Raw genomic sequence first — 14,395 nt, 5'->3', positions numbered from 1 at the left:
ATACTGTGTAGAATCACAAGAGTAGCTAGACAGCAGAGCCATATTCAAGAAATAAGAGGTCTTTCTTTACAGGCACTTTTTCAGTAAAGAGGTTGAAGTTGGCCAAGTTTAAAAATATCAGGATTCTAAATTGGGGAACAATCGAAACACTGGAGTGTTTATCTATGTGTATTTGTACAGGGCATTGAGGTTACTAAAATAAAGTTTGGGCCAAAAAGTCATATCCCATTTATCAGGTGTTGTACTTGTGCTCTTTTGGAAGAGAGTGAGGCTGGTTGGTATAAATCTGCTCTCAGTGCCATCAGTCCAGGGTCACAGGTTGATAAGGCAGTCTGTTTTGTTGATATAATGGCTCCAGTGGTGATTACAATGCTGTGGTGAAACTGGACCTACTCAGATTATTTTATTAAAGAGGGGGGAAAAAAACTGTTTTATGTGGCTTGTCTAAATAAATTATAGCAGGGATGTAACCTTTTAAAAAACAAATGGCACAGAGGTCAACTGTTTTCAAATTCCACATTTTCAGATAGTTCTATCTGAAGGGAACACACTCTTTTGTGTATAATACAGTGTGCTAAAATGGAATTTGCTGTTTTCCAATGTTTCTAAAAGAGAAAATAAATAGGATGTGAAAAATAATTTTATCAGTAGTTTATTTAAGTTCCATCTCTCAGACTACTGTAGTTAATTATTTGACAGTATTATGTCATTTGCACTTTTCAGGCTATTCAAATCAGTAAGTCAGCTGATTAGATTCAGTTGCATGAATGAGTGTCTTGAACAAGATTAGGCTTGTCTTTTTGAATAAACCTTGAAAGGGTTGTTATTGTTCTTCAGTGACCATTTTAGTTCATTATTGTTCTCCAGTTTACCATTGGCTTAATATTATTTGAAATTTTCCATAAGCTCAGCAAGTAGCTACAGAACTATAAATAGATTTATATTTTATATAGGGTGACTATGATTGCTATGCTGTGCATTATAAAGCATTAACACTGAATTAACTAGACATTTATAGTGCATAGACTACATTGTTCATGGTGTAGCAGTGCATTGAGATCAAGTGCAAGAATCAAAATCAAGTGAGTTATAGAAAAGGTAACACAATATTGAATGGTATCTAAATACAGATGCAAGTGTAAACGTAAATCATATGGACAAATCCAGCATTTTGTGAGTTATCAATGGATTGGTTATATTGCTTTATCTTATTTTCATTTATAAATAACCTCCTAAAGTAAGTGTTAAGCTAAACTAAAGTTCTGTGTGTCCTGTATTTTTGGTAGATAACACCCTTGAAACCAAAATGCATTTGAAAGCCACATTTTTGTTTCACAATGCTTTTGTGAACTGTGCTCCTTCCTATCTTCATCTTTCATTGTCTTCCTAGCATCTTGTTTTTTTCTGCCTGTTCACTCTGCCTTTTGTCTGAATTCACCTTAATGCTATTCACTGGGAACTGTGATCAAAACTTATATATTGTCATGTGTTGTAATGAAGGATGATGAACACCTGATGACGTCTGTATGATTCTTAGTCTCTTACCCTCCAGGTATGCTGTGCTGAATTAACTTTCTTTGAAAATATTGGAAATGCTTGTTAAACAGCTTGGGTTCTTTACACGTACCATACATGAAATGTCATTCAGAGCACACTATTTGATTTTTAGCAGTGGTAATTATCCTTTCATGCTAATCTTACTTCTATATGGTGACTGCGGATGCTCATATAAATACAAGAAACTGTACTGACAAGAATATTATTATTATTATTATTATTATTATTAGTCTGCAGTCATACTGTAGATGTTTATCTGGCTTTGAGAATTTTGACACATCAAGGGTCACTCTTGATTTCATAGTATTTATTAATTTAAAATAGAAAGACTATAAAATGTATTAAATATTGATATATATATATATTAAATGTTATTGTCATGTGTTACTGTTTTAACAGGGCTTTAGGTAGTCGGTTTAACATGATAAAAAAATAGAAGGGTGTTTATAAGTTATTTTAGGGTTTAATTGCTTGAGTCTGTTTTTTTAAGCCAAAGGTCCTCACAAATGTGTGAGTTATATGTATAGACATGCAGTAAATGTTTATCATATGTGCAGATGGAGGATGGTATCATTACAGTTATTTATGTGCTTAATTTGAAACCCTGAAAAGACGTACAACAGCATAAACAACTGCTTTTAGAACAGGAGCAATCCGCATTTCTATTCGTAATTAAAATCTACAAGATAAGCCTTAAAGGGAGGATGTCTATAGTTGACATGGATAACGTCTCTACAGCTGTTCATCTTGTTACAATCTGGTACATTATGGGCTGGTTTCATGTAGCAAGATTAGCAATACTCCTAAATGTGTCTACGGTAGTTCATGATTAATGCCAATCAGGTCCTTGAAAGCACTGGTAAAAGTTTTTTTTTCCTAAGATTCATGAGAAACGTGGTTGGACTAATTTGTCAACAAGTGACATTATGACCATCTGTTGTCCATTTTCTAAAAATCTGTAATAAAGAAATGTTAAAGAAATGTTCCTAACAAACTTTTAAAGGTACAATATTCCAAAATCTATGTACAGTATACTGTCCCTATCAATGGCCCTGACAGCTGCTACAGATACCACATTTGTGTGGGCTGGGCAGACCATCAGGGAGGGACACAGAGTCTGTAATTACACACCTTCTCAGTGCAGCTATTAATTTGCTTTCTAGTTTCTAAACATTGATATGAAAGCATGGCATCTGTCATATTTTTTACTTGTATAAATAGCCTTTACAGAATTAGAGTATATTACCTTCAGTACTTGACTGTTTAAAATCTTTGCTTTAAAATATTCACTAGACCATTAACAGGTTACACTATTGCAGGAAGTTAGACATTGAAGTCATCAGCAATTCCTGGATCAAAATAGGCTGGGTGTGATTTATAAAACGTTTGTCAGAGCACAAAATGTACAATTCACAACTATTGCTTCTATAGGCCTAATAAACACATATATATGGAAAGAAGGCAGAGTTTTTAAAGATTGTTCCTGATTTAACCAGAATATCTTGACTTGATATGCTTTAAATGCAGCATTACCTCCTTGTAGCCTGATCTAGTAAGATCTCAGAAGCAAGGCTGGACATGGTCAGTGCCGGGATGGGAGACCTCCTAGGAAAACCAGGTAACTTCCGTACGTGGTACAGATGGACCAGTAGGTGACACCCTTCCTTCTGGACCAGAATTTCCAAAACCAACGTATCTGTATTGTGACCAAGAACACTATGCCATTTTTTAGACAAGATGTTAACAAAAACCTACAGTATACTGCCATTGTTAAAGATTTGGCACAGCACTCTTTGAAAGAGTAGAGGTGTTATCCCTGATGTCTGGCTAACTTCCACTTCGGACTTGTATTTACTGGCTGCTCTGTTTGGTAAAGTTCCCCCTTATGTCAGTTAGTGAAACAGTTTCTCACTTCTTGACTTTAATATGCTGTGTAGTCAGTCTGCTCTCACATGATGGATCACACATGGTCCATCACATGGGCGGGGCTGCACTTTAGTGCTGGTTGACATGGGTCTCCTCCTATACATAAAGCACTGTGGGATTCTTTGGGACAAAAAGTGCTATAAAATGCAAATATTTATTATTAAGTAATAAAACAGAATAGTTAACTTCAATGTTTATAACAAAATAACCCCGATTTCAACTTCTGTTCATTCAAAAGAGCAAGAAGTGTCTGTTAAAAAAAATCTGTTATTACTGTAAATAATTGAGGAAAAAATAGTATTTATTATCTTTTCGATATTTTTACCCAGCAGAATACCATATACAAAATAAAAAAATAATCCAGGCAAAAGTACACACTTGTAGAATTACTTTGGATTGAAAGTTTACTAGTAGATGGTATCATAGTACCAGAGATATTTTTGTAAAAACAGGCTTTTAGCAGTAATAAATGTAAATTCCTTTAAATGATCAGCATCATGTGATCTCTTGAGCTTCAAAGTAAGCTCAAGAGCTTCTGAACTTTTACACACTTAAGTTTCCATAACAAGAGTGTTTAAATCCTTTGTTTAGAACTTATAATGTAGGTACAGCTAGTACTCTAGTGGTGCATTGAGACTCATTCATAACACTACATTTCATGGAAAATCTGCACGTACGCTAAAATACAAATGGACATAAATGAAGTCTAATCTTTCCAAGCATAATCCAGCTCCCACAAGTAATTATGTGGCCAAATGGAATTGTTTTAATAGAGTGTTTTCATGCAGTTTCTGCCAGAATTTAAACTGGTGGTACACAATGTTTGTTCAGAAAGAGAAGGAGTTTAAATTGGTTATTTTCTATCAAAACATTCATTTTCATGAACCCGAGGAACCTTACATAAAACTAGATTGAAACAAGGGAAGTAAAGGTACTTAAACAGTTTTTAGGAAATTATTTATGTTAGAAGTTGCACAGTGCACATAATTACTATTATCTCTTTAATAAAAAGTACAAGTGCATAAAAAAATGTGTTAAGCTTTAGGACACATTATGAGATGTGAAAAGGTAAAAAGGTCAAATTGATTTTTCCACTAGTGTCTGAGATTCATTGCTTCTTATTGTGTTATTGCATTAATACTGTAGAAAAATGTTTTTGTCTCTTTCAGGTGAACTAATATAACCTTAAATGTTGCATGCTAAATCGTGTGTACAATAAAAAAAGAATTAGGAATTACATGACATCATATTTGCGGAATAATTTCAAGTGTTTTGGTCTCCAGAATCCTGAAGTTTTATATTGTGGAGGAAGCAGCCATTAGAAGGAAAAAAAGGGAAGCTCAAAGAGCTGTGAAGCAGCCAGTGAAGTAGAAAAATAAGCAGAATGATTCAGCATTTGAACATGGACCTGAAACTCTGCTTTAGCAATGGTGTGTTGGATCGGATTACATTACTTATTTCTTACCTTTCTCCATGAAACAGGTATAGTTGAGTTTAATTTAATCTTTAGGGCAAAACATAACTTGGATGGCAATATATTTTACAACTTGATGTTTTTCTGATGTATTATTAGCTTAGACCTGATGCTCATGCTTTTGAATGTCACTGTTCTTAGAATGCTGATATGATTTTAATAAAGTAGCTTCACAGGGAAGATGTAGATGGTTTGTATAAGTATTACATTTCAACCCAAAGTGTGGACATGGGTGTTATGGTCATGCAGGGGTTAGCATTGCTGCCTCGGAGCACTAGGGACCTGAGTTTCAGACCTGTTGTGCTCTTTCTGTGAAGTTCGTGTGTTGTCCCCACCCGTGTTTCTGTGGGTTTACTCTAGGTGCTCTGGTTTCTTTCCAGAAAGACATACTGGTAGATTAATTAGTTTCTAGGAAAATTGTCCCAGGTGTGAGTGTGTGCATGTCTGTGTGCCCTGTGCTGGACTGGCGTCTCATCCAGGGTGTACCCCGCCTTTCGCCCAGTACTTGCCAGAATAGGCTCCGACTCCTCCATGAGCCTGTACTGGATAAAGTGGTTAGAAAGGGTATAAATGGATGGATGGAAGTGTTGGGGACATGTTTCTACAATTATAGTTCTATTTTGTATCAAATTAATTTCTTAAAATCGGTATGGCAATTACCGCTGCTGCCTCACACTAATTGGGTCTTCAGTTCAAATCCAGACGGGGGCTTTCCACAGACATGCTGTCATGCCCAGTACACCTAGAGGGCGCTCTGCTTCTCTCCTGTTCCTAGTTTCCTGTGATTATTCATGTCTTTCTGGTGTGTCTTGTTGTGTAGCCTATTTACTTCCTGCTTCTGCTCTGCTCCTCGCTCAGCAGCGAGGTTCGGATGTCCTGAAACCCACCTAGCACCAGGTCGCCCCACATCCGCTACCTGAGGGCATAGGTTTCTATACGGCATTTCTTGAACAGCTGAGCCTGGGCTAACCCAGTCTTTTTTGCTCTCCTGCCATTCCACGGTTCGTCCTTTCTGACATCCATGATACATGCAGGCTGGGTTAATTGCTGTTTCTGAACTGCCCCTTTGTGTTGTATACATGTGTGCAGAGCTATAAATTGGTGTCCCAACCAGGGCCTACTCATGTCTTGTGTCTTTTGCTTCATGGATAGGTTGAGGGTGGTCAACTCTTAGAAATATGCAGCTTTCTGATAATCTATGTATGAAATTGATTATGGTAAATTTACTAATAAGCAGGTTACCATATATATATTTATTTTAATGCTACTTATAATGTATTAGTTAATAAACTGGTAAATTTTAGTTAATTTTGCCTTTCCAAGATAAAATAATGTGGTTGTTTTTGGTTTCATAATACACCTACAGTACATTGCTGTAACATTCAATACATTTACAGAGGTACTAGAAATGAGCAGTTATTGTGTACCACATTTAGAATCTTGGGTGCTTCGATATTTATGAATAATTTAAATCTGAGCTTTATATACAGTGCCTTGCGTTATCGAATCCCTTTGCTATAAATTGATTTAACAAATCAGATATTTAATGGACTCTGTGTGTACATGATTTTGGAATAAATATGACTGTCTCTGGTCCCTCAAGGGGACCTTTTCAAGGAAAGATTCAACCATGAAGACCAAGTCGCTTTCAATACACCTCAGGGATAAAGTTGTGGAAATGCACATACAGTATCAGCACAAGGGTATCAAAACTAAGACAATGCATATCTCTTTAAGCACAGTGAATTTGCTCTTTAAGAGGTACTGTAGAAGGCACCCAGAAACTGACTCGATCAGGCTGTCCCTCCAAACTAAGCAGCTGGACAAGGAGGAAACCTGGTTAGGATTATCACTGTGCGGTCAGAGTGACTTTGGAAGAGCTGCAGAGTGCAATGGCTTAGTCATGAGAAAATGGCACTAAGTAAAATCCATGTCACTCCACAAAATGGTATGGAACTGAACAAAAACCATCTCAAATCCAAAATAGAGCATGAAACAACACATTTCAGAAAAACTATAAACAAGTCAAAAGGTTTTTCTGGTCAGATGAGACAAAATGGGAACCTTTTAGTCTAAATGCACAGTGTTACATCTAGTGCGAATGAATTTCAAAGCATCACTCAGTCAGCATCATCCCTACTATGAAGCATTGTATTATGGTGCTATTTCGCATCAGCAGGTATTATGAAGTTTGTCAAGACACAGGGAAAAAAGCTCTATTTTCTTTTTAAATGCACTGTTATACTTTTTGAGTTTTGTATGAATGCTGCATCACTGAATGCACACTGCTTAAATATTATGATTTGATGTCAACTGTAGCCAACAAAAAACTGTTTCTGCAGCACCTCCACAATATCCATAAAAGGTTCCTTGGATTCCTTTTTTGTAAAGGATATTTCTGAAAACCTGTGTCATGAGACTAGATATGTCCAAGAAAATGGACAACAGAAATGATTGTGAAACCTGAAGAGTAGTTAACATAGAAAGGACAAAATTCAGTTTCAAGCACAAGTACTGTATGACACATCATGTACTGTATGAAGCACTGTATGGATTCACCCTCCTGGTACTTTAGCCTCTCCAAAACCTCTTCATAGACACCTAGAAAAAAAAACTAAATGGAAATTTGATATTTTTAAACAAAATGGGGGCTTATTTGAAGAAATCAGCTGCTTCAAAGCAGATTGTACTGGCTGTCCTACTGATTTTATCAAAGCTGAAGATGTTGTTATGATTGGAGAAGAGATGATTCTACTCACCATTAGAGATAACTGTCGTGAGAAATTGGAAGAATCCATAGTTAGTAATGTAGACCATTCACCTTCTCACATAACGTTTGCTATCTTTGTGGTTTGTGATCTGTGTGGTTTGCTATTGAAGTTTTTGAAGCAGCAGAGTATATGTACATTATGTTTTTGATGAGGATCCAAATAAAGATTTATTGTGTGTGCTTTCACTGCTTAAGAGGACTTCAGTAGAAGAATTATGTAGAGGTCTGGGTGAGTACATGTGATACAGACTCCACTGGAAGTTCTGTGTGGAAGTACAGTATATGTACTGACAGGACTTCTGCTGTAATTGTAAAACTTCATAGCTGGAGTTAAAGAGGTGGCACCAGAATGCAAATCTACCCATTGTATTGTTCACAATAACATTTCTGACTAGTTAATCATCTCCTGTGGTAAATGATATCTTGGGACTTTTAGCCAGTGAACCGGATTTTCATTTGTTTAAATCGCAGTGCAACGCAATCGGTTCGATCACAAGCAGTTTCTTCCTTTATACAGGCGTTTGCTGGTTATTAAGAGAAGAGCTGCAAATATTCTCTGGCAATGATTTTCCAAGAAGGGTCTTTCACTTCAGTGAACCCTTTTTAATCACCAGTGAGGACATATCGAGTTTTTCAAGAAGATAAGCTCATTGCAGTGAAAATGGCAGTGGTCTTTATTAAAATCAAGACAGAATATCCAGGATTTAGCTGCCTGGCTCTAAAAAACCTGCTGCTGCTTCTAATTACTCTCTAAAGCAGGTATGTCAGTGATAACTGTTAACAGAACCAAGCTGTAGAACAAAAGTGGCAAACCTTTTAATGTCTCTCTTTCTACCATCAAGCCTAGAATATAACTTGCTTGTGTCAGAGTTCCCTAAGATAACTATGGTTGGCAAGTTAGAAACTTTTGCATTAATAATGAACTAATAACAATGTGGTTTTAGTAGAGAACTCTGTCGGAGTTTAAGATCCAAAGGAACGAGCAGAGGTAAATTTTCTGCTGAAATTGCTAGAAAGAAAAAAAAAAACAACATAACATTTTTGCTGTGAAGCCTTCTTCAGGTGTGGTGAAAGTTAAATGCCAAGCATTTCATTTTATTTTATTCATCTTAACCACTGATGCCCAATTGCTGAACAATTAATGAATGGTAATTATTTGACTTATTGCAAAACTTAAATGCAAAGGAGTACTTTTAGAAATGTTTTTGATAAAAGCTATGCAAGGAAATAAGAAATGTTTAGTGCCAATGAAGCTGCTTACTTGGTGAATACTGTAGTAAAAGCTTTGCAGGCCTTTATTATCCTATTAACCTTTCTTTTTAGGTCTTTGCAAAACATAACAGGAAAAACGTCAATGCATTTGATACAGGATTAAATGGGAATTACTCCAGTTGGAAATGAGCTTGTTGTTTTAATCTCAAAACCTTTTCATATGATTCTTTTATATAGAGTATCTTGATCAGCATATTTCTTATTAGTGGAGAACTGTAGCTATTTCACTTCATTCAGATGTTTTTTTTAACTTAAACTAGATAATATGCTTTTTGCTGTACTTGTTGCAAAAACATAACGTTGAAATCCACTTAATAAAATACTACCTCCATTGAGTATATATTATCTAGTGTATTAGATTCACTTTATTCTGTCACTACTTGCAGTTTTATTTATGTACTAATTATGAATATCATAGTTACAGTACAGAGCCTTATCAAGCTGTTGTATCACAATTCCTGATTATATCCGAAAAATTAAGTGACAGCTTTTATTAGTATGCACCTTCTTATTATTGAATGAATATGTTAAAAACTTAAAAATGACTGGTTATGTTCATTGGAAATGGGGGTAGATACCAATTTTATCTGCGTCAGAGTATACTGTTACTAAAATCATATCTTAACAATATTACAAAAAATATCCTGCCTCTGGCTCTGTGTTCTGAACATCTCAACATTGAGTTCAATTGCTGATGCCGCTAATCTTAAAGTACACCGTTTTTATTTTTATTGTCCTTTAAATAGTCATAATATAAAGATTTTATGGTTTGTACCCCTGATATTGATATCAAAAGATTACAGCCTGTACAATATAGTATGTGCTGTTTGTTTTCTTTTACTGTTACACCCTTTAATCATAGCACAGTACTGTTTTTTATTGTTCTGCTCACATTGCAGGACAATGCATGTGCTGGTGAGTAATGAAAACCTTCAGAATGAAAAGGGTCTAATTTGGATATTGTTGCTCTTTGTTTGCATCAGGATGTGGGAAGTTAAGCAACCTAGATAGTGAGGTTCTTTATTCTTGCCTAATTCATCATGTTTAGTTGGCACAAGTCCACTTTTTGCCAGCTGCCTCTGAAGTATAGTCTAAAATTGATTATTTTTAACACTAAAGTGTGTCCCCAAATGAAGTGATTGAAACGTTACATAAGATTTTTACATTTTTTTAATGTTCCTAAAACATGCTTATATTATTGAGGTGCTATGTGTAAAAGGAGAATATCTTCAAAACCCTGTACAATAGTGTTATGCTGACTCATTAAATTTTGTGTTTCAGCTCAAAAGAAGATGACAGACCGATATCTCCATTTTATATGAGGTATGTCAATAATTTTTTATACTCTTCAAAAGTATCTTACCTTAAAGGGGAACTGCTCTGCTACTTTTTGATTTTGGGGTTAGAAAGAATCAGCATCGATGAGTACATTTCAAACCACAGTGAAAGTAAAATGTGCACACTGATATGTAAAACCTCTTTTGACAAAATAGACTAATTTTCAGGAACTCGCAGTGATTTAGAACAAGGCAACCAAACCTCCGGAGACGTGGAGCGGCCTTATTATATTGTAAACAAGCCAGCTTGTGAACACGTCTCTTCTAATCAAATAGAAATATTACTCTCGATTTTGAGACTGTTCTGCCGACAGATACTGCTTGTCAACTCTTCAGATCATGCATGTTTTCTGACAGGAGCATATGCTGGAATGATTAATAATAATAATAATAATAATTGCTTACACTTATATAGCACGTTTCTGGACACTCCACTCAAGTAATGGGGATCCCCTCCACCACCACCAATGTGCAGTATCCACCTGGATGCAAGTATTTCAGTGATACAGTTCTTTATTACCATAGTAGCTCTTTAAAAATAAACGTATATGTCCTTAAAAACAAATCCCCCTTTTCCCCAAGATAAAAAAAATGGAAATAGTCTAACAAACACTTGGTACTGTAGCTAGTAGTTGCTGTAATTGATGCATGGATCTGCTGGAGATGTTTCTTGAAAAAAGCAAGGGTACTGGCTTTAATGTCATGGCTAGGTAACTTGTTCCAGACTGAGTGCCCCATGTTCTTTGTTTTAAATGCACTTCCTCATACTTTCCAGTTGTGTTACGTGATCTTATCTTTACCTCTGAAACTATCTGCTGTGTTGTCTTTGCCAGTGCCTTTGAGGGTTTTGAAATCTTGTATCAGGCCCCCTGGTAATCTTCTCTGTTCAAGAATAAAAAAGCTCAATTGCTTCAGCCTCCGTGTAGGACATTCCTTTAAGCCCTGGAATGTATCCGGTTGCTCTTTTCTGCACTGATGCCAGAGCAGGAATATCTTTTCTATAATGTGGTGACCAAAATTGTATATAATATTCTAAATGATGCCCTACTGCTGCGTTATACAATTTGTACGTAACATGGATGGACTTAAATTCAATGCCTTTAACTATATAGCAAAGTTAAATTGGAATCTACAGTACATTGGCTTCCAGCATTTTCAAAGTAGTTCTAAGTGATATATTTGCTGATCTGTGTACAGCTTCCTTCAGTTATCGCATGGAAAAGAACAGTATTTGTTTTACACTCTAGGGCAGTACAGCGATGCAGTGGTTAGCATTGTTGCCTCGCAGCGCTGGTGCCCCGGGTTCAGTTCTCGGTTTGCTGTCTGTGTGAAGTATGTTCTCCCGGTGTTTGCATGGGTTTGCTTTAGGGCTCCATTTTCCTCCAACGGTCCAAAGACGTGCTGATAGGCAATTGCCTTGTGGTAAAATTGGCCCTGGTGTGAGTGTTTGTGCCTGTGTGCTCTGTGAAGGCCTGCCATCCTGTCCAGGATGTATCCCGTCTTGTTCCTAGTGCTGCCACTGTATCCCTGAATTGGTTAAGCGGTAATTGAACGTGATGTGATCATGATGTGATGTGTACGCTCTGAACTACTTCTACCCGAGGTATAACACATTATATGTTTTCTAGTTGAACATTTGTATTTCACTTCAGCTGTTTATTTTTGCTAAGATATTAAAGAGTGGTGCAGTATTACCTGTGTTTTGGTTTCAGAATGAAGACAGAATACAGAAAGAAAATGCGTCTTTGGATTAGCCAGTCTTTACAGTTCATAGTTGACATTGACATTTATTTAAGGAGAATTTGTTTCTTTCAGCGATACAAGGGAGATTGTGAGCCACAGGAAAAGGCTGTACGCTCTGGCTTTAACATTTGCAAGATGCCTTGGAAGCTCAGGGTCCCTTAAGGCAAGATGATTTGCTGTGCAAATTTTGGTTGAGCTGACACATCAACACCTACATCTGTCAGACTAATGGCAAAACGATATTGTACAAAAATAAAAGACTGTGTACAACAGAGCCAGTAAGCAGTAAAGCCAAGAAACAAAAGAAATTCACATATTACACTCACATCTAGTACAACTTACATCAAAAATAGGCAAAACAGCATTACAGAAATCTTCATTAAAACAAAGGACTGCAAATGTTTCTTTTAACATTTTTATAGTACCCCCATAGTATATCTGATTTTAGGCAATTTAAATGCTTTGACCACATAAACAAAGTAATTTTACAGTAGATTTCATACTGAAAGTAAAGAAAACATTCTGGCAATGGAGCTTTTCTGTGCACATAATGATAGAAGACTCCACAGCCAATTGATTTTTCTTTTTGTTTACTTTTCCAGTGTAGAAGTAAGCTTTGTTACATCTTTTCTTTTTAAAACTTGATATCTTGGCAAAGGTGCAAAACTAAAGGCGTTCTAAATTCATTGTGATAACATACTATTTGTGTTCATCTATGCACTCTAGATTGCTATGTCCTGTTCTTCTGAAACCTGCTGTTAAACAAAAAGCTGCCTACCCTCTCTTTGTCACATACACACTTCTAACCCAGCAGAAGGTCAGTAACCCTTGGTTCAGGGGGGATGGGAAGAAATCGCCACAAGTATAACAGGCCAAACACAACAGCAGTCTGTTCTCATTTGTAAGTTGCCGATGGAAATCCTGCTTCCAATGGTCCAGCATTTACAAGTTAAAACAAACTGTAGTTTACATCCGAAGCACCAATTTATTAGCACTCTGTAAAACGGCGTTTTAAAAATGCAATACATTGCAAAAAGTGACTATGATTCTTATCAGTCTGCAAAACCCCATATTATTGTTGCAGTCAAAATTCAAGATTCAAAAGTAATTTTGCATAGTTGGTTTCTATGATTTTAGCAGAACTGACAGGAGCGACGAGGTATTATTCTTTTATGTTTTTAAGCAGTGTTTTGCTTCTAAAAACATGATGAAGAATCAAGTGGCAGGAGGGAACAGTTTGTGGAGGTACACTGTGATCCAAACGTTTGGCCATTTCACAGTTACTGTACACGGCTGTGCAGAACAACCCGAGTGAGTGTACCACATTACTTGACAAAGATTTTTCTTAAAATATTTTTTTAAAATATTGAGATGTGAGTTCATATTGTAGATGTATGATTCTGCAACATCTGACGTTTAAGTTTTGTTATTATTATTTAGGTTAATATTCACCAGCACTTAAAATATGTCAGAAGGCACTCGTCTGATTAAACAGGACCCTGTGAGGTAAATACTTTTGATGTTGAATTCAGTTTTATGCAAAGCAGCAGCAATCTTAGATGCTATAGGGATAATACCAGCAGCGATATCTGCTTATTGAGGACCTTGTCTGGTTACTGGCCTCACCTCTGATGAGTAAAACCAATTTATTAATTTACAGTATGTATCTTTTTCAAGATTAGAATTTTGTAGACTATATACAGTATTTAGTTTGGAATCCATCTATCCATCCATTTTCTAATCTTCCTCTAATTCAGTCACAGGGGAGCCAGAGCCTATCCTGCCAAGTAAGGCAGGATACACTCTGGATGGGACGCCAGTCCATCACAGGGCACACACCCAGGGCCCATTTTCCAAGAAGCTGACTAACCCACCAGTATGTTTTTGGACTGTTCACCTGTAGGAACCTTATGTAAACACAGAGGGAACATAAAAAGTCCAGATAGATAGCATCCCAGGTTTGGATGTGAACACAGGGCCTCCGTGCGGCGAGGAAGCAATAATAAACACTGCGCCACTGTGTCACACTAGTTTGGAATATATTTGTTTCTTATTCTTTTTAGGTAAAAATCAAAACTTAGCAACTGTGCTTTGAAACATGAAACCACATGTTAAATAAATTTGAGATATGGGCAACACGGTAGAGTGTAGTGGTTAGTGCTGTTGTTTCCTGCACCCTCCCAGAGGGGCTGGTTAGGTTAACCGATATCCCTAGATTGTATATTATTGTACATAAGGTCAATAGGAATTGTTTAATTGTATAAGAAGGACAGGTGTTTATACTTTGAAGTGTTTGATGAGATCCAGTCCCTGTAC

General features: G+C 36.4%; 1 protein-coding gene across 1 annotated transcript in view; it reads left to right on the top strand.

Moving 5' to 3' along the window:
* fam13a (family with sequence similarity 13 member A) overlaps window positions 1–14,395 on the top strand; it is a 100,987-nt gene that overhangs the window by 52,010 nt on the left and 34,582 nt on the right. The window contains exon 9 of the mRNA XM_088909914.1: window positions 10,281–10,322. Coding sequence (XP_088766040.1) covers window positions 10,281–10,322 — 42 coding nt within the window. The remainder of the gene's footprint in view (window positions 1–10,280; window positions 10,323–14,395) is intronic.

Source organism: Atractosteus spatula, chromosome 1 (genome assembly GCF_055471065.1).
Source record: "Atractosteus spatula isolate fAtrSpa1 chromosome 1, fAtrSpa1.hap1, whole genome shotgun sequence".
NCBI classification, from domain to species: domain Eukaryota; kingdom Metazoa; phylum Chordata; class Actinopteri; order Semionotiformes; family Lepisosteidae; genus Atractosteus; species Atractosteus spatula.
This window is presented reverse-complemented; position numbering and strand designations above follow the sequence as displayed.